Raw genomic sequence first — 24,151 nt, 5'->3', positions numbered from 1 at the left:
GCGTCCCCGCGAGGGTCCCCATTCCCGGTCAGTACCTCCCTCCCCTGGTCCTGCCCCCGAAGCCTCCCTCAAGGTTACCCTACTGAGGAACCCGCGCGCCCGGTTGCAATCCTGAGGCTCCCACTCCGGGTCCCGGCCACCCCAGAGCAGGGCCCCAATGCACTGGGAGAAGCTCAGCTCGAGGGGCCGGGCGTGGGGGGGCGGAGAGCCCCCTTCCAGGCCCTCCAGGAGCATTCCCGGGCACTGCTGTCACCAGAGGACGTGCCCCACCCTGCCTTCCGCCCTCCCAGGCTGAGCATGGATTTGGAACCAGACCCTCTCGCACAGGGGCGTGCCCCCGCTCCATGACTTATTTTCCCATCCGGACAGTGGGGTCCGCAGGGTTCCTCACCGAGACACTTCCAAGTGGACCTCAGCTGTTTCCGGGGACAGGCAAGGACAGGGTCCCCCTAGGGCTCCTCATCACCCCCCCCCCTTTCCCAGCTTAGCATGGGCACACTGACCCCTCACCCTGCCCACGCAGGGAGGCAGCAGGGGCCCTGTGCTCACCCCTCCCCTGCCTCCTTGCTGTTGCCCGTGAGGCTTCCTGACAGGTTCGAGAAGATGGGGCCACCGAGGGGTCGATGAACGGCCTGCCCCCCTGGTCGCTGGGCAAGCCCATGCTCAGCCTGATTGCCCCCCATCCTGGAAGCTGGCTGTGGGGTGTCCGGCCCTGACCACAGGGACGGGGGTGCCGGTCCAGCTCTGTCTGCCCACCAGCCTGGAGGGGCTCAGGGCAGGGCCGCTCAAGGCCATCTGTTCAGGCAGTGTTTACTGAGCATGTACTATGCGCAGGGGGAGCCGGGAACAGCCCTGCTAACCAGGCAATCCTACCTCTTGATCAGGACACAGAGAAGTGTCCCAGGCCCCCTGCAGATGGGGTTGGAGGGAGGCCCTCGCCCAAGAGGTGATCACCAGGAGGAGGGGGCAGCCCAGGCAGAGGAAACAGCGCGTGCAGAGCCCCGGAGGCTAGAATGAGAGAAAAAGGGACAATCAGGAGGGCGGGGTGGGGGGGTGGGGTGGGGGGAGGTCAGAGAGGGGCCAAGGGGTGGAGGCCAGGGCGGTGGGAGTCGTGCCTTAGTTTGGGAGAAGCCACCCCTGGCTGCTCTGGGGGCAGGAAAGCAGCGAAGAGGCAGCCGCCTCCTGCGGGGACCGGGGTTGTGCGGGCGTGCAGGGTGGAGGTGAGGGGGGGCGCGCAGCTGTCGGGGAGTGGAGCGTATAGGCTCCCGCAGGAGCCCCGTCGGGAAGAGGTGAGGCGGGAGCTTGGCCAGAGCTGCTGGGAAGGGAGGTGCCCATTTGCTGCGGGAGGGTGGGAGTGGGGAGGGCAGGTCCAGAGGTCACTTCCGGATGGGTGTGGGGGGACACGTCTGGGGGTCAACCAAGAAGAGGCTGGGAGAGCAGGGGCTGTGTCCTGCAGGACGTGTGGGCGTCCTTGGCACGGCGGGATGTCTAGAGTCACGGATGAGGTCACGGGGCGTGAGCGAGGACTGAACGGAGACTGGGGCCTGCGTCCCAGGGGCCCCGGGGTGGGCGGGGGGGCGGTGCTAGGGGCCGAGGGACAGGGAGCCTCTGGGCGGAAGGAGGGCGGACCAGGGGATCAGCGCTGCCGGAGGCACTCAGTGACTTGGTGAGGTGAAGCGTGGTTGGACGGGGGCTGAGAGAGGACAGCAGGAGTGGGGGACGCCTACTGCGGGCGTGAGCTGGGGCCCGGGGCCCGGCGGGCGTCGGAAGTAAATCGGGTTTGGTCCTGCGGCTCCCCCTAGTGGACAAGCGCCCTCCCTCGGAGGTGCGTCTTCCGCTCCGCAGCGCGCATACAGCAGTCCCCGTGGCCCGCAGGGAGGGTACGCAGCAGGTGCTCTGCCCTGCCCGGGGGCCTAGCGCCTGGGGAGATGCCGCTCACGGCGCCGGGTGGGGATGGGGTGCAGATACGGTGTCCTGGGCCCGCGCCCCTGCCTCTGCTCCCCGGGCCCCAGCCTCCCGCCTCCGCGCTCCGGCGGCCTCCGGGCCGGACTCGGCAGATTCCCAGGGAAGGAGGCCAAGAGCTCGGGCGGGAACCTCGCGCAGGTGGAGGGGTGGCCGCGAGGTTCAGACTCCAGGTGCGGCGGCATCTCGGCCCCTCCCCCGCCCCTCCCGGGGCCCCGGCCTCGACCTCCAATAGGGGGGCGGTCCGTGCGGTCCCTCACCCTGAGCTCTAGCCCGGGCCGTCCCTGAGGCAGAGGGGACACCGGTCCTGCGGATGTGGGTCGGCTGGGCTCTGCTACCTCTGAGGCCTTGTGACCTTGTGGCTTAGGAAGTGCCCATGAGCGGCCTTCGTGGCCTCCTGGTGCACCCCCCCCCCCAACTCCCCCTGGCCTCCTGTGATCCCTCGGACCTGGCCACGTGGTCCCCAGGGCACTTCAGCCTCCTGCGGAGATGGGGTGGGGGGGTTCCTGCCACCGTGCTCCAGAACTCTGGGTCTCTGGAGCGCCCCGAGATGAATCCTCACCCCACTCAATGGGTCGGGACACTGAGGTGTGGAGGGACCGAGCTGCACGCAGCAGGGTCCCCACATCTGAATGGGTGAGGGAGTGGCCGGAGGGGGGCTTGGGGACCCTCGAGGCAGGACCTGGAGAGGGTGCTCCCAGCAAAGGCCAGGTGGCTGGGGGCCCGGGGCGAGGACGCCTGGCGGGGAGGCCTGTGCAGCTGGACGGGGTGGCGGTGGGGGCGGGGGGGGGGGGGAGGTTACTCACACATGGCCTGTCATCTAAGGTGTTCGCCTCAAATCAAGAAAGTTACGCACGATGTGGTGCCATTTACAGAAGAGAATATCCCTGGCACATAAACTCTGACAGGAAGCGGAAAGGAATAAACCCCTCGTGTCGCCCACGATGATCTCCGGGCAGGGTTACGGGTGACTGCGTTCCTGCTTCTGATTCTGATTTCTTTAAGAGCGTTTTTATTTCAGGGGCGCCCGGGGGGCTCAGTCGGTTGAGCATCCGACTTCGGCCTAGGTCATGATCTCAGGGCTCTTGGGTTCGAGCCCCGCGGTCAGCGCGGAGCCCGCTTCGGACCCTCTGTCCCCCTCTGTCTCTCTGCCCCACCCCCGCTCGCGCCCTCCTCTCTCCAAGATAAATAAAAACATTTAAAAAGTTTTTTAAAAAGAAAAGTTGTATTTTGGAATAATTTTACATTTATAGAAAGTTGCAAAGATGTGAGAGTTTCTGTCTACCCTTTCTCATCAGTGGTATAATCCACCGCCCCAAGAGGTCCCTGTCCTCGTCCTCAGAACCTGCAGACGTGTCCCCTCATGCGGCAGAGGGGACCTTGTCAAGGCCCCTGAGGCGGGGGTGACCCTGGGTGCCCCGGGGACCCGGTGTCGTCATGAGAGGGAGGCAGAGAGCCGGGCGGACCCCGCGCTGCTGGCCTTGAGGATGAGGAGGGGCCGCGGGCCCAGGATGCGAGGCCTCTGGAAGCCGGAAAAGGGGGGAGAGGGGGCTCCCTGGGGCTCCGGGGGGAACCGGCCCTGCCCACGCCCGGGCGCTAGGACTTCTGGCTCCACAACATGAGGTTGATAAACGTGTGATTCTTTTCAAAGCCACCAAACGTGTGGTAATTTGTTACAGAAACCCTAGGAGACAAGCACTCTTGTCGCAACTCGGACACCGATATTGGAGTGTTGCTATGACCGATTGATGACATCAGTAATTGCCGTGACTACTGACCAAACTCCACCTTTTATTTGGAGTTCTCTATGTGTTGTTGTTGTTTTCTTTTTTGAAACTGAATCCCTTTTTCCGTTCTAGGATCTCATCCAGGATCCCACATGACAATGAGCTATTTTTCTCGTAATTGGTAAAAAAAAAAACAAACAAAAAAGACCCGGGCAGATAAAATACAGATTACGCCTCTAGAAATCTGGCCGGCTCTGACGCTCAAACAGCACCTCGCTCACAGCCAGAGTCAACCGATGTCCCTGAATAGAGGTCGAGGCCGCATCCAGCTGGAGAGAGGACAGCAGGGAAAGTGTTCCCCCTGCAGGGACAGCGCCCCCTGAGGACCCTGAGGGCACGCCCGCCGCAGGCAGGGTCCTGGGCAGTCTGGAGAGGGTCTGCGCTTGAGTGGGGCCACCCAGCAGGTCGGCACCCGTGGGGCACACGGCAGGGTCAGACACAGACCTGTGTCTTCGTGTGACATGTCCAATCTGGTGGGACGGGAACCAGCAGACCTGCAAGGACGTGCATAATTTCAAGTTGTGAAGGACCACAGAGGGAATCACAGGGTGGAGGTGGCCTCCTAGCTGCTAGCAGAGGAGAAGGAGCTGCTGGGAGGAGACTCAGGACTGGGGGGCATCATGAGCACAAAGCACGGCATATGCAAAGGCCCTGAGGTTGGGATGCGCTTGGTATGGGGTCTTGGGCCAACAGGGAGGCCAGGGGGTTGATGCTCCCTCGTCTTCCTCTCGGGCAGATAGTCCTGAGGAATGTCCTACCCAGTTCCTCAGGGGCCCACAGTGGTTACGAGGGCCCGCCCTGCCCCATCCTCCCCGGCCCCTCACTCCTGCTCTCCGGACCAACCCGCTGCACCAAACCCTTGCTTCAGGCTCCGTGTTTGGCCGAGTCCAGACTGAGATGTGGGAGGAGAGACAAGCCTCCCGCTTCAGTGTCCTGCTGGTCTGGACAATGTCATCGAGAGGGAGTGAGGACAGGGTACAGCGGCCTCAGCTGCAGGCGACGAGGGAAGGAAGAGCAGCCTCAGAGGACCCCGGAAAAGATTGGGAAGCAAGCAGGGAAAGAAGCCCGCGGACGGGTGTCTGGGAGGACAAGCGAGGACGGCGCTTCTGGAAGGAGCCAGCGATGCACATGAGGCTGGGAGAGGCAAGGACAAAGTCGGGTCCTGGGGTGGGGGGGGCCGATTCTTGCCTCCCCTACGGTCCAGGCCAGTGCGGCGACAGCGTGCTGCCCAGGTCGGGCCGTCCCCGGGGACTGCAAGGGGGGGGTGCGTGCTCACAGGACAGGCACGGAGTCCGCGGCCTTTCAAAGGCCGGGAAGGGATCCGAGCCTCACGCTCCCCCGCGTCGGGCACCTTGCAGAGCTGACTGTGCCACGTTTCACCCCGTGCCCAGTCCCTTGAGCCTCCCTCGGGCGCCTCACCGCTGGGGGCCGTCTCCGCGGCCCCCCTCCACCCACCGCAGGTGCCCTGTGCGGTGCTGTCTCTGCACTGCTCCCGGGAAATGTGCTGAGTCCGGGGAGTTATCTCAGGTCAGCGAAGGAACAGACGGGAGGGAAAGCAGGCCTGCGGCCGGAGCGCGGTGGCTCCCAGGCGGGGGCGGCCAGGCCAGGTGCCCACCCGTGACCACCTCAGCCTCCGGCGCCTGGGCAGGGGTCAGCGTGGGGGGGCAGCCACCCCTCTGCAATCCGCAGTCCTCTGCCTGGCGAGCTGCCTCGTGCGCGCATCTGTAAAACCGGATGTTGGTGAGCCCCTGATGCCGTCCTCGCTCTGTGGGAGCGTGGCCGGGGGGGGGGGGTCGAACGTGGCGTGGCCTTACCGTCTCAACCACCTTCCAGTGGCAGTGGCATCGAGCGCACTCACACTGTCGCGCAGCCGCCCCCGCCATCCGCCTCCAGAACCTTCCATCTCCCCAGACTGAGACCCTGCCCCCATGAAGCATGACTCCCCGCCCCCTGCCATCCACTCTCTGTCTCTGTGGACGGGACTCCTCTAGGGGGTCACGCGGGACGCGTCCCTCTGTGCCCGGCTCCTGTCACTGCGCAGTGTCCTCGGGTCCGTCCACACGGTGGCAGGCGGCAGGACGTCCTAACTTTCCGAGTCTGGACGAGACTCCGGCGTGTGGATGGACGCGCTGTGTTTATCCATCCTATGCCAGCGGACGCGTTTATGTGCTTTGTTTTATTGTAATGTCTCTTCGTTTCGGAGGGGCAGGGGAGAGGGTCGCTGCTGAGGGGAGGCGGAGCATGGGAGGTTCCCTCCCTGCCGCCCACCCCCCCCCCCCACCGGGCCCGTGGTGGACGCTCAGCCAGGAAGATGGGGGTCCAGAGGGCCCAGCCACCTGCCCCCTCAGAGCTCCCAGGGCCACCGGGACAGGAGCGTAGGGGGATGGCGCGGGGTGCGGACAGGGCTCTGGACTCCAGTCATCCTGGCTTGCGTCTGCCCTCCTGAGTCTCAGTTTTCTGACCTGTAATATGGGGCTAAGAAGAGCCTGTACCCAAGGATGGGCTTACACACATTTGCCTCTGGAAGCCCCCCCTGACCCCCCACCCCCCCGCCGTGGTGCAGCCTGGGTGATCTCCTGGCGGTCAGTCTAGGAGGACCAGGCGTGTCTGACTTGGGCATTCGGAGCCCAGGGCGGGTTCTGCAGGCTGATAAGTAGGCACTTAACAAATACCTGAATTAACACCCAGATGGCGGTGTGCTACTGAGACAGAACAGATTTCAGGGTGACAGCGACATGATGGCCCAGGCCCATGGCCCCCCAGCCACCCACCTTCTGTCACGCTGCACTTGGTTCCCATCGGCAGGAAACTTAGGCTCCCTGGATGCAGCCACCTGGCCCCCCGGTGGTGGCCCGAAACCCTTGCCTGGCACGGAGGCCGGTCCCCCCGCAAAAGTACCCGAGTCTTACTCTGTCCTATGCACTGGGGCCCCCCGAGGGTCCCTCGTGCCTTCGTTATCCCCGTTTGACACCCCGGGTGGACATGTGACAGCTCAGAAGGTGTATCCTGTCCCTGGCATCGTGACCGGGCCACATTCCGAAATCTGGTCTCTGGAAAATTCCACGGCCCGATTCCAGCCACAGGGAGCCCTGCTAACCCCTCCCCATTCGTTGTGTTATGTAACATTTGGGGATTAGTACTGTGGCATCCAGAGGCAGCCGCCTGGACTCAAACCCAGGACTGTCCCTTCCTGGCTGTGTAAGCAAAGCAACGACATCCCCAGGCCTCAGTGTGCTCACCTGTAAAATGGGAACAGGGCCGGTTCCCGTGTCCCAGGACTTACGTAAGAGTACACGAAAGAACACAAGGAAAGAGCTTGGAACTGAGTCTGAGGTGTGGCTCGGAGATGTCCCCGCCGGTTCCCAGGAGGGTCCCAGACAGCCCACTAGCCCTTTCACCTGTCTCCCCTTGGCCGCCCGTGCCGGGAGTCACAAACCCTTGTCTGCTCTTGGGTCCCCAGATTCTGTTCCTCCTCGCTGCCTAGCGCCCTGAATATATGGTACCCCTACCCCCCAGCGGGGCCCCTCCTGGGTCCCTGCCCCAGGCCTCACTCCCTTTCCAACCAGCTCCAGCCCCAGAGATACTGGTTTTCTTTCTCCTCCTCTGAATCCTGCCACGGCTCCCAGTGCCACGAGAGCCCCGTCAAGCCCTCGCTTCCAGTCGCCTCTCCCTGGAAAAGCCTCCTAGAGGAGACGATCCTCTGACCTCAGTTTTCTGCTCAGGGCAATGGGCACGTTAACACTTCACAGCCTGGCGGGAGGCGCAGGCTTGGAACAGCAGCGAGCCGGCTGATCGCACCGGATTGGCGCAGGGCTGTCGCGCCGGGCGCGAGCTCCTGTCTCATCACTGAAACTCCCTCCAGCCCGGTGTCCCCGTGCGCCCCCGCCCCCCCCCGCTCACCGCGCACACCTGCCCCCGCCGGCGCCTGGCCACGCCCCGAGCGTCGGGCCACGCCCCCTCCCCGCCCCCTCAGCCAATAAGACGCGCCCCAGCGGCGCGCAGCCCCGGGAGCAGCCGCGCGGTGGTCCCGCTGAGGCTGCGCCAGTGCCCGCGCCGAGCGCCCGCCAGGCTCCCGGCGGGATGGAACCCGGGCCGCGGCGGCGGCGGGGGCACAGTTGCCGCCCGCCGGTCTCCGTCTTCCTGCGCGACCCGAACTCCGGGCGCGTCTACAGGCGCGGAAAGCTGATCGGCAGGGTGCGGCACGCCCGGCACCACGAGTGCGCGGCGAGGGTCCGGGGCCGCGCGGGGGTCCCGGCGGGGCGGGGAGGGGTGTGCGCGCGCGATCGCGAGCCCCGGCGAGCCCCCGGGTTTTCCTTCTGCGTGTGTCGTGTGTCCGCGCGAGTTTGGGGTCTGGCTTTGGGCTTGCGCGGGTTGCGCGGCCGCGTCTGTGGCGTACCCCTGCACCGCGTGCGCTGTGGCGGGAACCGCGCTTTGGCGTCCTGTGCGGTGCCCGTAGATCGGCCGTCTGTCCGGGGCTGTGGGTGAGCGCTCGAGTGTTCCAGGGCTCCGTGCCTCTGCAAGAACTCTGTCGTGTTGTCTCCAGGCGCGCGTCTGAATGTGCTTCCGCGTCTGCGTGTGTCCATATGCTATATTGTGGTCCGCTGGCTGGGTGTTTCCAGATCTGGATACGTCTGGGGACGCGTCCCTGCGTTTTCCTGCATGCTCGGGGGGGGGGGGGGGTTGCCTGTGCGGGTCTGAGGGTGTGAGCTGTGTGTCCGCGCGTCTCCTGTTGTCTGTGTGTCTGTGCACGTGAAGAGGCCTGGTCACCTGTCCGCACACCTGCGCACACTTGGCCGCTGAGCCGGGCACCTCTCGCTGCAGGGTGCCTTCAGCCGCTGCTACAAGCTGATGGACATGTCCACCAGCGCGGTGTTTGCCCTCAAGGTGGTGCCTCGTGGTGGGGGCGGGGCCGGGCGGCTCCGCACCCGGGGGAAGGTAGGCCCAGACCTTCGCTCGCAGGGGGGCGCCAGACAGGTTCCTGCCCTTGGGGGTGAGGGTGTACGCCCCTGGGCCCGAGTACTAGGGGTCAGGTGGGGCCACGCCTGCAGGTGGAACGTGAGATCGCCCTGCACAGCCGCCTGCGACACCGAAACATTGTAGCCTTCCACGGACACTTTGCTGACCGCGACCACGTGTACATGGTGCTGGAGTACTGCAGCCGCCAGGTGCCCCGGGGCGGGTGGAGAGGGAGCCTGCACCGCGCCCCGCCCCCCCCCATGTTTGTGGTGCTCCCCTCGCCCACCTGTGTGTCTCTGTACTTACCTGTCTCTACTGTGTCTGCACCAGAGGCGTCTGTGCTCGTCCATTATGCACCGGTGCCCACCTAGGCTCGGGTGACTCACTTCTGCACACCAGGACTCACTTGTGTCCACTTGTGCCCGTTTATTCATCTGGCCCATCTCTTCATCTGTGCCCATGTAGGACCACCTTAACTCGATCCAGCCCCCCTGAGCACAGCTGTGCCCGCCTGTGTCTATCCTGTGCCCTCCTGTGCCCACCTGTGCTCACCTGTGCCCTCCTGTGCTCACTTGTGCCTACCTGTGCACACCTTTGCTCACCTGTGCCCTCCTGTGCTCACCTGTGCCCACCTGTGCTCGCCTGTGCCCTCCTGTGCTCACCTGTGCCCACCTGTGCCCTCCTGTGCTCACCTGTGCCTACCTGTGCTCACCTGTGCCTACCTGTGCACACCTTTGCTCACCTGTGCCCTCCTGTGCCTACCTGTGCCCACCTGTGCTCGCCTGTGCCCACCTGTGCTCACCCGTGCCCTCCTGTGCTCACCCGTGCCCACCTGTGCTCACCCGTGCCCTCCTGTGCTCACCCGTGCCCGCCTGTGCTCACCCGTGCCTACTTGTGCCCTCCTGTGCCCTCCTGTGCCCACCTGTGCCCTCCTGTGCTCACCTGTGCCCCCTGTGCTCGCCTGTGCTCACCTGTGCCCTCCTGTGCTCACCTGTGCCTACCTGTGCTCACCTGTGCCTACCTGTGCACACCTTTGCTCACCTGTGCCCTCCTGTGCCTACCTGTGCCCACCTGTGCTCGCCTGTGCCCTCCTGTGCCTACCTGTGCCCACCTGTGCTCACCCGTGCCCTCCTGTGCTCACCCTTGCCCACCTGTGCTCACCCGTGCCCTCCTGTGCTCACCCTTGCCCACCTGTGCTCACCCGTGCCCTCCTGTGCCTACCTGTGCCCACCTGTGCTCACCCGTGCCCTCCTGTGCTCACCCTTGCCCACCTGTGCTCACCAGTGCCCTCCTGTGCTCACCCGTGCCCGCCTGTGCTCACCCGTGCCTACCTGTGCCCACCTGTGCCCTCCTGTGCTCACCTGTGCCCACCTGTGCTCGCCTGTGCCCTCCTGTGCCCACCTGTGCCCTCCTGTGCTCACCTGTGCCCCCTGTGCTCGCCTGTGCTCACCTGTGCCCTCCTGTGCTCACCTGTGCCTACCTGTGCTCACCTGTGCCTACCTGTGCACACCTTTGCTCACCTGTGCCCTCCTGTGCCTACCTGTGCCCACCTGTGCTCGCCTGTGCCCTCCTGTGCCTACCCGTGCCCACCTGTGCTCACCCGTGCCCTCCTGTGCTCACCCTTGCCCACCTGTGCTCACCCGTGCCTACCTGTGCCCTCCTGTGCCCACCTGTGCCCTCCTGTGCCCACCTGTGCTCGCCTGTGCCCTCCTGTGCTCACTTGTGCCCACCTGTGCTCACCCGTGCCTACCTGTGACCACCTGTGCCCTCCCGTGCTCACCTGTGCCCTCCCGTGCCCACCTGTGCCCTCCCGTGCTCACCTGTGCCCTCCTGTGCCTACCTGTGCCCACCTGTGCTCGCCTGTGCCCTCCTGTGCCTACCCATGCCCACCTGTGCTCACCCGTGCCCTCCTGTGCTCACCCGTGCCCGCCTGTGCTCACCCGTGCCTACCTGTGCCCTCCTGTGCCCTCCTGTGCCCACCTGTGCCCTCCTGTGCCCACCTGTGCTCGCCTGTGCCCTCCTGTGCTCACTTGTGCCCACCTGTGCTCACCCGTGCCTACCTGTGACCACCTGTGCCCTCCCGTGCTCACCTGTGCCCTCCCGTGCCCACCTGTGCCCTCCCGTGCTCACCTGTGCCCTCCTGTGCCCACCTTTGCTCACCTGTGCCCACCTGTGCATCCTCCATGCCACTGCTGCCCGCGGTCACCTGCAGTCACTGGCCCACGTTCTGGAGGCGCGGCAGACCCTGACGGAGCCCGAGGTGCGCTACTACCTGCGGGGCCTGGTCAGCGGCCTGTGCTACCTGCACCAGCGGCGCATTGTGCACCGCGACCTGAAGCCCAGTGAGTGGGGGGAGGGGCGCGGGGGGGCGTGGCTTCCGCCCTCATACCCCGTTGCCCCCCGCCCCTGGCAGGTAACTTCTTCCTGAACAAGAACATGGTGCTAAAGATTGGAGACCTGGGGCTGGCTGCCAGGGTGGGGCCGGGGGGCCGCTGCCACAGGTACACGGAGGGCGCGAGGGCGCGGGCGGGGCCGGTCTGGCACGCGGGCCCCAGCGTTCCCGAGCCCGCCGTCATCCCCTCCCAGAGTGCTCTGCGGGACCCCAAACTTCCTGGCCCCGGAGGTCATCTCCAGGAGTGGACACTCCTGCCAGTCAGACATCTGGGCTCTCGGCTGCATCATGTGAGTGGGTCCCGGGGAGCCCCGGGCCTGGGGAAGAGGGCAGGGGCAGGCGAGGACAGGTGTGAGTATGTAGGGGGGAGGGCGAATGGGGACAGGCAGGCGTGAGCGAGCCTAGGACACGTGTGGACAGGCGTGGGCGGGCGCGGGGCCGGTGGGAGCCGTGCGAGTGTGCGGGTGTGCATAGGGCACGTGGGAGGGAACACGGGTTCGAGCCGGCACGGAGGTGTGGACGGGCGTGTGCCGGTGCACGCGGGCAGATGCGGGTAGGTCCGCGGTCGTGAGGTCCCGGGAGTGGAACCCGCGCAGGCGGGCGTGCAGACAGACGTTGGCGTCAGCCGAGTGGACGGGACCGGCCAGGTGGGAGCGGGTGTGGGGCAGGTGCGGGAAAGCGGACGCGAAGCCTGTCCGGAGCAGGGGGGTGTGGGTAGGGGCACGCCAAGCCTGGGCACCCAGGCCCCTGCCCCACCCTCCACCCCTACCCCCCTCCCCCGCCCCCGGGGCAGGTACACAGCGCTGACCGGGGCCCCTCCCTTCACGGCGGCTCCCCTGTCGGAGATGTACCAGAACATCAGAGCCGGCCGCTACCCCGAGCCTGCCCACCTGTCCCCCAACGCGCGCCGCCTCATCGCCCGCCTGCTGGCGCCCGACCCCGCGGAGCGGCCCAGCCTGGACCGCCTGTTGCGGGATGACTTCTTCACACAGGTGCGTGGGGTCCAGCGGGGGTGCCGAGGCCCGGGGGCCGGGCAGCCCGGGCCCGGTGCTGACCCCCGGGGCCCGCCTCCAAAGGGCTTCACCCCGGACCGGCTGCCGGCCCGCTCCTGCCACAGCCCACCCATCTTTACCATGCCCCAGCCTCTGCGCAGGCTCGTCCGGAAGGTGGGCCAGCTGCTGCTGGCCCAGTGCCGGCCCCCCTGTGAGTACTGCCCCCGCCCGCCTCCCCTGCTCCCGGCCCCCCTCCCCTGCTCCCGGCCGCCTGCACCCGCCCCCGCCTAGCCGTGGGTCCTTTCCACTCCTCCGCACCTTCCCATCCGTGGCAGAGGCGGATGTGGGTGGCGGATACCCCCCTGCTGCACGGGGGGCCGGGCTGTGCCCCCCCCCCAAACTCCTTGCGCTCCCCCAGGCCCCTGCACTCCTAACAAGGCCTCGGATTCAGGAGGAGGTGGTTCAGATCCTGACTCCACGGAGTGGGGCGGTGAGGTGAGGGCTCGGGGCAGCGCGCACTTGGAGGCGCGTGGGACGCATTCTTACGGGGGGAGGGGCTTCAGAGCCACGAGGCTGGAGCCCCTCCCCCACCTCAGGGCCCTCCTGGGGGCCCAGGGCCTCCCCTCACGCCTGCTGCTTCCTCCCCAGGCCTCCCTGTTGGACAGAGAGGCTCCCCGCTCCGCAGTCCCCGTCTACCTGCTCACCCACGGGACCCTCCGGAGTGACCCAGCCGGTGAGCAGTCACTCCATCCTAGGCGGGGGCTGCTGGTGGGGAGTGAGGGTAGAGAGGTGGGGGGCGGTGACTGGCCCTTGCCAGGGTCACCGCCCCTCTCTTGGCCTCACCTTTCCCACCTGTAAAATGGGAACGATGTTCAGAATCATTCTGGGTTCAAAATAAGGTTTATCCAGATTTGAGAGTTGGGGGCGGGGCTGGTGGGAGGGGCCCCTCGTGGTGGGGGGCCAGGCCTGTCCTCCCTCCACGTCCCCCCACATAGATCTGTCTCCCCAGGGCCCAAGGGGAGCCGGAGGCAGGAGGTAGAGGCGGCCATCAGGAACTTGCTGCTCTGCCTGGATCCCAGCCTCCCAGGTAGGAGCCCAGCGGACTCACCCGGGCCACCTGCCTCTTCACATCCAAAGACAAGCGCCTTGTTCTGTCCAGGGTCCTGCCGGTATTTCTGGGGCTCTGCTGCGGGAGCTGAGCTGAGAGAGGCTTCAGAGCACAGTGATGCCCACCCCATGCACTCCCCACCTCGACCCCCACCAGCACCCACCGCGTCCTGCCCCTCCTTGGTCACTGTCCTCGGAGCTTTTTCTTTCCCGTAGGATCCGGTGGGTTCTGCTTAGTCTTCGGTCTCACGCCCTCTTCCTCACCCTCCTCCTCGCGGCTGTAGCACAGAAGGACCCTAGACTTTAAGGCTCTTCCATCGGTGGAGCCAACTCGTGTTCAAATGTCTTCAGTAAACAGTGGAAGATGATTTGAGATTTTCAGCGAAGGCAGCCCGGAGAGCGCCCAGTGCGGCTCAGCCAGCTTCCCGGGGCCGCTGGATTTCCCGTGTTCTCACTAATGCCCTTTTTCTCCCAGGATCCCATCCAGGATTCCATAAGCCACTGAGCAGTTTGTGTTTAACACAAAAATTTTTTTTAATGAAATAAAGGGAAGCCTGTAGTGTCCGTGTGCCCCAGCCCCGTCCTCCCCCGCTCTCCCACCAGGCCCCGCTGAGACCCCCTTGCTCAGCTCCCTTCTTTGCGCCCAGCCCCACAGGACCCCCCGGGAGGGCAGCAGCCGGTCCTCTGGGCCCCCACGTGGGTGGATTATTCCAGCAAGTACGGCTTCGGCTATCAGCTGTCGGATGGGGGCAGCGGTGTCCTGTTTCGGGACGGCACGCACATGGCCCTGCGCCCCCCGGGGGAGTAAGTTTTGGGGCTCCTGTGCCCCCCCACCTTTCCTTATTCATTCTGCAAGTATTTATTAAAATAGGGCCTGCTCTGCGCATCTGTAAGCCCTTCCTGCCTAACCACTTTGCAGGGGGTGGGGGTGGAGGTGACCCTCTACAACCTGGTTGTGGAGGGGCTTTCTGAAGAAGTGACATTCAGGCGAGACCTGAAAGATGGGAAGGAGCCTGTCAGGAACAGCATCTGAGGCACGGGGAACAGCATGTGCAAAGCTCCTGACATGGGTCCCAGCGCAGTGGGTTTGAGGAAAAGTGAGATGGGGGGACAGGGAGGCTGTGAAGTCAGTGACCTTCAAGCCGTGGTTGGAACAGGTCACGTTTGACATGACCTTCACGGCAGGAGTGACATAGAGACTCAGCAGGGAGACAGTTGGACTGGTCAGGTAGGGACAGGCCGTGGCGGGGTGGGGGGTGGGAGGAGAGGGCAGGAAGGCGGGAGCAGCCCTGAGGCAGGATGGGAAGATGGCAGAGGGGTGGGTTTGGGGGCGTGTCAGGATCTCAGTAGGGACGTGCTGGGTCCACGGCTCCGGCGAGCGGCCAGGGCTGCAGGTGTGGCTAGAGGGGCCGTGAGGAGCTGGTCTCCAGATCCCCATCCCAGGGGGTGTGGCTGGTGGGAAGGTGTCCTCGGGCCTCAGGTGCCCAGGATCGAGGCTGTGGCAGCCAGCACCGCCCCGTACCCCCTCTCCAGCCGGGTCTGCTACACGTCCGCGCGGGGGAAGCTGGACACGTTCGCCCCGAGGGACGCGCCCAGCCCGCTGGGCGCCAAGCTGGCCGTCCTCCGGCTCTTGGCCCGATACATGCAGCAGCGGCCGCGGGAGGTAAGGGCCGGACGGGGGCGGGGCCGGGCCGCTGGGGACATGGCCAGCCCGAGGCCCGCAAGGCTGGGTCTCTCCGCAGGAGGAGGGCTGGCCCGTGTCCACCCCCCCGGCGGCCCCCGGCCACTGCCTGCTGCGCTTCCTCGTGTCGGACCGGGCTTTGCTGCTGCTTTTCAGCGACGGGACACTGCAGGTGAGTGCACAGGGTGGACCTCGTCCCCGGTGGCCTCCGCGGGGCAGCCCCAGGCCCCTGGGCCGTCAGGCACTGTTGGGGGCGCGGCCAGGGGCAGCGGGGCATGTTGACCTCTAAGTGCAAACACCGCGAAACCGAAAACGTGTGTCCGTGCCGGGGCAGCGTGATTCGGGGTCATCTCCACGGGTGGCGTTCGCAGCTGCCAGAATGTCATCTCCCCGGAAAGTCATTTCTAGATTGAGGCTTTCCCGAGCGGTCATGGTGACGTCAGTCTGACACATCCTAGCCAGCCCCCAGTCCGACGGCCCGGGCAGGGCTTTCGTTGTTATTATTTTTTAAAATTTTTAAGGTTTTATTATATTTTTGACGGACAGAGCATGAGCAGGGGAGGGACAGAGAGAGAGAGGGAGACACAGAATCGGAAGCAGCTCCAGGCTCCAAGCTGTCCGCACAGAGCCCGACACGGGGCTCGAACCCGCGAACCGCGAGATCGTGACCTGAGCCCAAGTTGGACGCTCAACCGACTGAGCCCCCCAGGCGCCCCTGCTTTCCTTGTTATTTGTAAAAATTATGATTTTATTTTCCAGGAACCCCTCCCTGCCTGTTCAGACTAGAGTGGGGCTAGCACGTTCGCACTGACCCAGGCGGGGCCGCAGCTGGGGAGGCCAGTTCACCCGGGTCGCAGGCTTAAGAGCAGGGGTCTCACTGGGTGGCCGTGGGAAGGGGAGTCCCCGTCTGAGTCTTGTTGTCCCGTCGGTGCAGTAGGACCCCCGGGCTTGCTCCCTGAGCTCCTGGAGGGGGGATGGGGGTCGGCTGCTGAGACCCAGGCAGGTGGCTCTCAGCCTCCTTCCACCTGCCCTGTTCATGCCAGGGCAGGGGGTAGGCCCGGGGGGCCCTCTCTCCTGACCTCGCTCCTCTCCCCTTGGCAGGTGAGCTGCCTCGGAGACCAGGCTCACCTGGTCCTGAGCGGCCAGGGCTGGGAGCTGCGGCTCACGGTCCGGGAACGCGGCCAGCGCAGCACCACGCACGCCCTGGGCGCCCTGCGGAGCCCCAGCTGCGCCCTGGCCACCCGGCAGCGCCTTCTCCACGCTCTTCACATGCTGCAGAGCGTCTAATGCCGGGGCCCCGGCTCCGTTCAGGCTCTGGTTCCCCAGAGGGGTGTCCCTGGGGACAGCATGGCGGGGGGGGGGGTGGCGGGGGGCTCGCTTTGTGTCATGACTGTTCAACCCAGACTTTTGTGCGGCTTTGTCCTTTTTTTTATTAAAGAAAAGTTGGCTCCCTAGCCTGCCGTCCGCCTCTCTGGTGGCGTCAGATGCCTCGTGGCCTGTAAGTGGAGGGGACATTTAGACCAGCCTGCCCTGAGCTCACTCCTCTTCCTAGCACAGATCTCCGCCAACACAGAAACTCACACCAGAGCGGCTGTGCCATGACCCGAGAGCTGAAAGCGTGTGACCTTTGCTCAGTGGCCGGGCAGGGAAGTCGGTGGCCCCTGCTCTGCAGGGAAGGCGTCTTGTGACAGCCAGGGGACATGTGCTCCCAGGGCTGGCCGACGACTGGGAGCTACACGCAGCCTACTCTCATAGAGACACGAATTCCAGAAAGGACCGGCCGGCCAGCAAACAGCCCAGGGACGGCTGAGATTTTGAGACCGGAGGCTTGGGGAGGCCGGCTGCTCCCTGACTCCGACTGCTGGGAGACTTTTTTTGTTTTTTTTAAAGTTTTTATTTATTTTTGAGAGAGTGTGAGCAGGGCAGGGGCAGAGAGAGAGGGGGACACAAAATCCGAAGCAGGCTCCAGGCTCCGAGCTGTCAGCACGGAGCCCCACATGGGGCTCGAACCCACAAACCGTGAGGTCATGACCTGAGCCGAAGTCAGACACTTAACCCACTGAGCCACCCAGGCGCCCCATATCATTTTTTAAAATGCCCTCAGCCTTTAGAGAGTCCTTGGTGGGGGCGGTCCTGCCCCCAGGGGGTGTGGGGTCGGCAGCTGTCACATGGGAGGGGGATGGGTGGGGGCGGTCCTACATCAAGGGGGTGGGGCCAGGGTGCTGCTCTGTCCCCAGGTACCCGGATGCCCCTAAGTCCCCAGTGCCGGGGAGAGACCGTGCTTTAGAGAAACTGAAGTATTCACAGGCCTGATGCTTAATTTTATTGGAATCAGGGAAGCAAACAGTGAAGATGAAAAGCAACATTGTGGGGGAGGGGTGGCTCCCGGTACCCATGCAGCACCCTGCCCACCGCCATCGCTGTCATTGTGCCTCGGCTGGCGCCCACGTCATGTCATGTCCATCAGGAGAGAGGACAGGGGGTTGGGGGGTGCCTCCCAGGCAGATCGCAGCCCCGCTCAGGACCCCCTGTGCTGCGGGCGCCCCTGGGACCAGAGCGGCCCCCGGGCACCCTGCAAGCTGTCCCTGCTGAGCCACTTTCTGTCGATTCCAAAAGTGTAACGTGGATGCCATCTACTTGTGACAAGTTGCAAACTGGCAGAGCGGCCGCCTTCCTGGGGAGGTCGTGGGGGCGCCGGCACTCGGGTTTCCCCAGCGAAGAAGGAAACCATCAATGTGCCCTTGCCTTTTCCCTCAACCATGTGCCTGGATGCATTTCTGCGCCTGCGTGTGAAGGCCCGCCTCCCGCCCGCTGCCAGTGCAAGGGAGGGACGAGGGAAAGCTGGCTCTTCGGCCGAGGGAGGTCGGGAGGCCGCATGCCTTGGTGTGGCCTGACGTGGGAGGAGAGACTCTCGTGTACAAGAGGGGCGGGAGCTGAAGAGCCCTGGGAGAACCTGGGAGGAAGGGGGTGTGGATGGGAGAGGAACTGGCAGAAGGGAGACAGAAAACACTGGATATAAATTTACATCCTGCGGTTTTTGCCCTTTTAGTAGTAGTATGGACATGAAATTTACATAACATGCAATTAACCATTTTTAAAAATTTTTCCATGTTTATTTTTGAGAGAGAGTGTGTGTGTGAGCAGGGGAGGGGTTGAGAGAGAGGGAGACACAGAATCGGAAGCAGGCTCCAGGCTTGGAGCCGTCAGCCCAGAGTCCGACGCGGGGCTCGAACCCTCACACCGTGAGATCATGGCCTGAGCTGAAGTCGGGCGCTCAACCGACTGACCCACCCAGGCGCCGTGCCATTAACCATTTTATTTATTTTATTTTATTTTTTGTATTTTTCCCCAGCCCGTTAACCACTTTAAAGTGCATAACTCAGGGCCACCCGCGTGGCTCAGTCGGCTAAATGTCTGACTCTAGAGTTCAGCTCAGGTCGTGATCTCGTGGTTCTTGAGATCAAGCCCCATGTGGCCGGGCTTTGTGCTGACAGTGGGGAGCCTGCTTGGGATTCTGTTTCTCTCTCTTAAAATAAAATAAATAATAAACTTAAAGTGTACAACTCAGTGGCGTTGAGTGCATTCATAATGTTATGCAACCACCACTTCCATCTAGTTCCAGAACATTCCATGAGCACAAGAGGAAACTCCACCCCCATTAGCAGTCACCTCCCCCTCACGAGGCCCCTTCCCGTCCGTGGATGAGCCCGTTCCGGACGTTTCACACACGCGGACTCACACCCCGCGTGGCCTCTCGTGTCGGGTTCCCTCCCTGAGCGTCGTGTGTTTGGGGTCCGTCCGCGGGGCAGTGGGGGTGGGCGCCTCGCTCCTGCTCGCGGCCGAGGGACGTGCCGTGCCTGGTGGGCACATTGTGATTGTGCCATTCACCTGTGGGTGGCTTCGTGTTACACATGACAGAAACCCCTCCTCACACAAAGGACCGGCTTCCAGTGCCGAAATGGTGGAGAGTCGGACGCAGGCCAAGGACCCCTTCTGCCTCTCTCTCCCTTTCTCCGTCTTTTGTGCTACCAACTTCTGTGTTGACTTCGCTCGTTAGCAGGCTCTGAGGCCAAGTGGGGGAAATGTGTCAGCCAGACTCTCCCATCAATGCAGGCAGAAGTCCCAGGTTGAAGCCTACTGGCCAGGCCTGGGCTACGTGGCTGCCCCTCCCCCAGCCAGATCACCTGGAAGGAGGGAGAGGGGTCCGCGAGGAGGGGAGGGGATGCCGACCTTCCCCGGTCGTGTTGCTTCGCCTTGGTGTGTCTCCGGTCAACAGACCGTCTTCTGGGGGTGGCCTCCTCGCCGGCACTCAGCAGCCCCAGTGTCTTGCTATCCACACCCTTGGGTCACAAAAGATACAGGTGTCTGCCTGGCGCTCTCTGGGGTCGCTGGCTCGGCGCCCTCACCCCTGTGGCCTGATGGTGCTCAGACAGCGCCGTACAGAGGCCCGAGCCTCCCGCCAGCAGCCCTGGCCGGCCGCCTGGGAGCGGGTCCTCGGGCCCCAGCTGAGCCCCTCGGACCAGGCAGCCCCAGCCCGCCTGTGACCAGAACCTCGTGAGAGACCCCGAGCCAGAGCCACACATCTGGACCCCTTCCCACTTCCCGAACTCCAGAAATGATGAAGGAAAAAGACAAGTGTATTTCGCTGCTTCAGGTCACTCGGCTTTGTGCCGATTTGCTACCACTCGGCCGTAGCGAAACACGCATTGGACCCAGCCCGGGACCCAGCACCCTCAGCATGTAGCTGCCCGTCTTGCACAGTGCCCTGCCCTCAGTGCCTGCCCGCGCCCGTCTGCGGCCCCACAGCGGCGCCGGCTCAGCGAGCAGCCGGCCCACACCACCCAGTATCTGGGTGACCTCCCAGACCAGCTCTCAGCCGGAGGGTGCGAACTGCAGGAGGGGCAGGGAGCCCCCCACCCCCACCCCAGACTCCCACGCTGCGAGTTTCTGGAGTCTTCTTCAGACAGGGTAACAGGGCACGTCAAGAAATAAAATCATTAGCCTCCCTTTGGTGGGCGCTTGCAAGGGTCGAAGCTTCAGGAAGAGGCAGCGAATGCGTGCCAGGCCGGGCCTTTCTTTCTTTCATTTTTATTTTGTTAAGAGGAAGCCACCGCGGGGCACCTGGGTGGCTCAGTCGGTTAGGCGGCCGACTTCGGCTCAGGTCATGATCTCGCGGTCTGTGAGTTCAAGCCCCGCATCGGGCTCTGTGCTGACAGCTCAGAGCCCGGAGCCTGTTTTGGTTTCTGTGTCTCCCTCTCTCTCTCTGACCCTCCCCCATTCATGCTCTGTCTCTCTCTGTCTCAAAAATAAATAAACGTTAAAAAAAAATTAAAAACAAAAAAAAAACAAAAAAAACAGAAGAGGAAGCCACCGAGAGAATGGATGCTCCGAAGGATGCAGGGAACTTGGCTTTCCCCGCGCCCTGCCTCTGGACCACGTTCCCATTGGTCTGTGGGAGCGCGCGATGCGACGCCTCCTCCAATCAGCAGCAGGCGGGGCGGGGCCGCCCCCCCCCCCCGCGCAGCCGGGCAGATGTGATTGGCTGCTGCTGTGGCAACCGCGTGTGACGTCATAAAGCTTCGCAGGGGCCAGGTCCCGGACGCCGGCTTCGCGTGCCCCGCCTGCTCTAATCCACGTAACTCGGCTTGGGGTCGGGGGTTCTCTCCCCCACTTACCAGACGAGGAAACTGAGGCACGCGGGTGACCTCGGTATGTAACTGCTGGGAGAAAAGTGTGGCTGGGGGCATGTCCACCTGTCCCCCTGCCAAACGGGGAAGTTTTAAAATCCTGGTGACTCCCGAGAGCCTGCGAGTGAGAACATACCATCGCAGACAGGTCACGGAGAACAAGAGCCTCCTGATACAACGTTTATGAAGTGACAACATCTTAGGAATGGGGGACAGATGAGTGGTTGCCAGGGTTACGGGTGTGGGGGGGACACTTGCGGGGTGGACGCACGGATTTCCCCAGCTGGTGAACTTGTGGGCGATGCCATACCACACAGGTGAGTGCGAGTAGAATGAAAACAAGTGGATTGAAATAAGGGAGGTGATTGTATCAACGACAATATCCGGGTGGAGATACTGACTATCGATTTGTAAAATGTGACCATCAGGGAGAACCGGGCCAAGTGCACAAGGGAGTTTCTCAGCGGCCTTTCTCACAACCGCAGGTGACTCTGCAGTGGCCTCAGTAAAGGCTTCAATCACAAAAACCCCGCTGCTGGTTCCTCCATAAGTTAAACACAGGATTACCGTATGGCCCAGGAAGCCCACCCCTGGGTGTATCCCCAAGACGATTTCCAACACGTGTTCGGAACCAAAACTGTGTTCGAGGTTCCATGCTGTCCGTAGAATTGATTAGGATTGACATCGGCCGTCATCTCCTGCCTGCAGTGGTTGAAAATGGTTTTCAGCTCCCAATTGATACATGTAAATAGGTCAGATTTTCTCCACCGGCAAATCTCAACCTCTCTCTGCAGATGGGAGACTAATCAGATGTATTTTTACAGTCAGACGACATTTATTGCTTGGCTTTCAGAACTTGTCCTGGGACCCGGCCCCTGTGTCCTTCACCATGGGACCTCGTTCTGCCTCCTCGTCTCGTGGGGCGCCTGAGCGGCTCAGTCGTTTAAACATCTGACTTCGGCCCAGGTCATGATCTCACAGTTTGTGGGTTCGAGCCCCGCGTCGGGCTCTGTGCTGACAGCTTGGAGCTCCGAGCCTGGAGCCTGCTTGGGATTTTGGGTCTCCCTCTGTCTGCCCTTCCCCGCGTGCTCGCTCTCTCTCAAAAATAAACATTTAAGAAAAAGCCAATGAACTGGAGTCCTTTCTGCTACTGGGGACAGTGGCAAAATTCTCATGGAGAGGGGTGTTCAGGTTGTCCTGTGTCACCCTTGGCCAAGGCCAGATCTGGTGTGAGTAAAGGAAAAACTCAGTTCTTTGGGGTCCTGTCATTTACTCAATCAACAAACATTTAGGGAGTGCCCCCTGTGTGCCAGGGCTGAGCTGCTGGCCCAGGGACGGTCAGTGGTGAAAGGTGGAAAAGGTGGGTCCGTTTGTGGCCTGAGGGAGCCCACAACCCCGGGGGCGAAGAGACCCTAGTCTCCACTTTACCAATTCAAGCCCAACGCCGGTCCCCGCGGCCGTTGAGGCGTCTTGTGCCGTTCGGGCCGCACGGTGGCGACAGAGCACGGGCTGCTCTGGCCCAGTCCGGTTGTGGGTGGGGCCTGTCCTGAGGATAGCGCAGGGGGCCGTGGGGGCACAGGTGCTTGGGGGCTTTCTACTTCACCCCGGTTCTGCCCCAGAGCACACCCGCTCCGGGCTATGGCGAGAAACAGGCCTCAAGGTATATCAATGACCTGTGCGCTTAGTTCTGGTCCATATTAACCACCCCCACCCGTGTCCTGCTGGCTTGGCCCCACCTTTACCTGCCAGGCAGAATTTAGGAGCCCCAAGACGGAGCTCCCGGGCACACGCCTTTGTAAATTGATGCCTTTCTGTCTCTCTATTCCGCCCCCCCCCCCCCGCCCCTTGCCAAATACAGCAAATACAAACACACAACATCCTGTTCAATCTGAATTCCAGGTCAGTAACCAGCGCAAAATCTGAAATATTAAAATGAAATGATTCAGGTTAACTGGGCGTCCTGTATCTTCCAGAGTGATCGCTCCAGCTCTGGTCACCGGGAGCTCTTTTCCTGCGGTGGCTCCTGTGTCCCTTGGACACACCCCCATCCTTGTGGGCTGTTTGAACACATCCTTACCTTCCCAGACCACACGGTGTCTGGGCTCATTTTGTATTTTCGTTGTGCGGGCCACAGGATCAGCTGTGTTTGCAAGGGTTTGGGGTAACTTGACCGCAGCTGCACAAATCCCCCCCAAACCTGCCCGCTTAAACCACTCACGCTGGTTCTCCAACAGTGCTGGGCTTACAGGTCCTAACACCCAGGCGAGGGCAGGGTTGGTTCCCCGGGGGCCCCAAGAAGTCCTGTTTCCCCCACTTTTCCGGCTTCCAGAGGCACCACATCCTGGGCCCGCGGGCCCTCCCCGTCCCCACGGCCAGCAACGCGGCCTCTCGTGAGGTCTCCCTCTCGTGAGGACGCTGGGCGCCCCAGGCACCCAGGGTCACCTCCGCCTCAGGGGCCTGGGCTTGCTGCCTCCTGCACAGTCCCCTCTGCCATGTAGGTGACATGCCGCCTCCTCTGTGACCCTTGTTGTTTTGGGGCCTCCACACACAGTTATCTCAGTTTCTAGGCACTCTGGCCTTCCCTCCTGCTTCCCTTGTTGAAAAGTATTTCGAAGTCTGCATAGCATAGTACCTTCCTCGATGCTTCCTTGTTTGTGGACATTTAAATTTAATTAATGCAAAATTAAAAGTTCCATTTCTTAATGGCACAAGTCACCTTTCAGATGCTCAGTCACTCAGTGTGGCTGGCTGGCGGCTCTTGTAATGGAGAGCTCAGATCTAGAACATTCCCATCATCGCAGAAAGTTCTGTTGGACAATGCTGGACTGGAACATTCTAGAGTGATCCTGTTCAGTATAGGAGCCATCAGCCATATGTGGCTGTTTACGTTTACATTTATTTAAAAATTTTTAATATTTATTTGTAAGACAGAGTGCAAGCTAGGGAGAGGCGGGGGCGGGGGGAGGGGGGACTCTATGCTGACAACAGAGAACCTGATGGCAGGGCTTGAACTCAGGAGCCGTGACACCATGACCCGAGCCTAAGTCGGATGTTCAACTGACTGAACCACCCAGGCGCCCCCACGTTTATATTTAAATTCTATTGGCCACTGGATTCCAGCATAGGCTGGTGTGACTTTCTCCTTGTAAAGGCTAAGGTCCAGGGGTGAGGGAGACAAAAATGGGGACTGCCGTGGGAGGGCTGACTGGGATGCATGAGACTAAAGGAGTCCCAAGGCCATGTTCCAGTTAAGCATTTCAACCTTGTCTCCCAGTGTTGTAACCCGTCCCTCTGACTACTCTTTGTCCCCTGAACATGCCCTGTGATCCCATCACCTCCAAGCCTTTGCCACACTGTCTCCCCATGACCAATCAACCCCTCTAGCTAGCCTTCCCCTTATTCCTGGGGCAGAATTCATCTCTCTTCTTCTGAAGTTCTGACTTACCCACCCACCATCCCTCCACTCACTGGCCCGTCATCCATCCATTCATTCATTCATTCACCCTCCACCTGTCTATTTACTCGTCCATCCATCTATCCATCCATCCAACAAATACTAAGCACCTTCCAGGTTCCGGGCATTGTTT

The 24,151-nt window shown here is 62.7% G+C and overlaps 1 protein-coding gene across 1 annotated transcript; it reads left to right on the top strand.

Moving 5' to 3' along the window:
- The first annotated feature begins 1,580 nt into the window (after positions 1-1,580).
- On the top strand, positions 1,581-16,276 carry PLK5 (polo like kinase 5 (inactive)). Its single transcript, XM_027049435.2, has 16 exons — positions 1,581-1,666; positions 3,822-7,943; positions 8,571-8,684; positions 8,798-8,914; positions 10,918-11,047; positions 11,119-11,206; positions 11,292-11,387; positions 11,891-12,089; positions 12,174-12,300; positions 12,508-12,584; positions 12,738-12,822; positions 13,099-13,176; positions 13,844-14,000; positions 14,730-14,859; positions 14,939-15,049; positions 15,979-16,276. The coding sequence occupies exons 2-16, from the start codon at positions 7,830-7,832 to the stop codon at positions 16,162-16,164; spliced, it is 1,809 nt and encodes a 602-aa protein (XP_026905236.2). The 5' UTR covers positions 1,581-1,666; positions 3,822-7,829; the 3' UTR covers positions 16,165-16,276.
- The last annotated feature ends 7,875 nt before the right edge of the window (positions 16,277-24,151 follow it).

This window comes from Acinonyx jubatus, chromosome A2 (assembly GCF_027475565.1).
Source record: "Acinonyx jubatus isolate Ajub_Pintada_27869175 chromosome A2, VMU_Ajub_asm_v1.0, whole genome shotgun sequence".
Classification (NCBI taxonomy): Eukaryota; Metazoa; Chordata; class Mammalia; order Carnivora; family Felidae; genus Acinonyx; species Acinonyx jubatus.
The sequence above is the reverse complement of the archived record's forward strand: the minus strand, read 5'-3'. Positions and strand labels throughout refer to the sequence as shown.

Coding starts and splice junctions, on each gene's coding strand:
- PLK5 (XM_027049435.2), top strand. CDS start 7,830: ATGGAACCCGGGCCGCGGCGGCGGCGGGGGCACAGTTGCCGCCCGCCG. Junction 12,301..12,507: donor GGCCCAGTGCCGGCCCCCCT/GTGAGTACTGCC, acceptor GCGCTCCCCCAG/GCCCCTGCACTCCTAACAAG. Junction 14,001..14,729: donor GCCCTGCGCCCCCCGGGGGA/GTAAGTTTTGGG, acceptor CCCCCTCTCCAG/CCGGGTCTGCTACACGTCCG.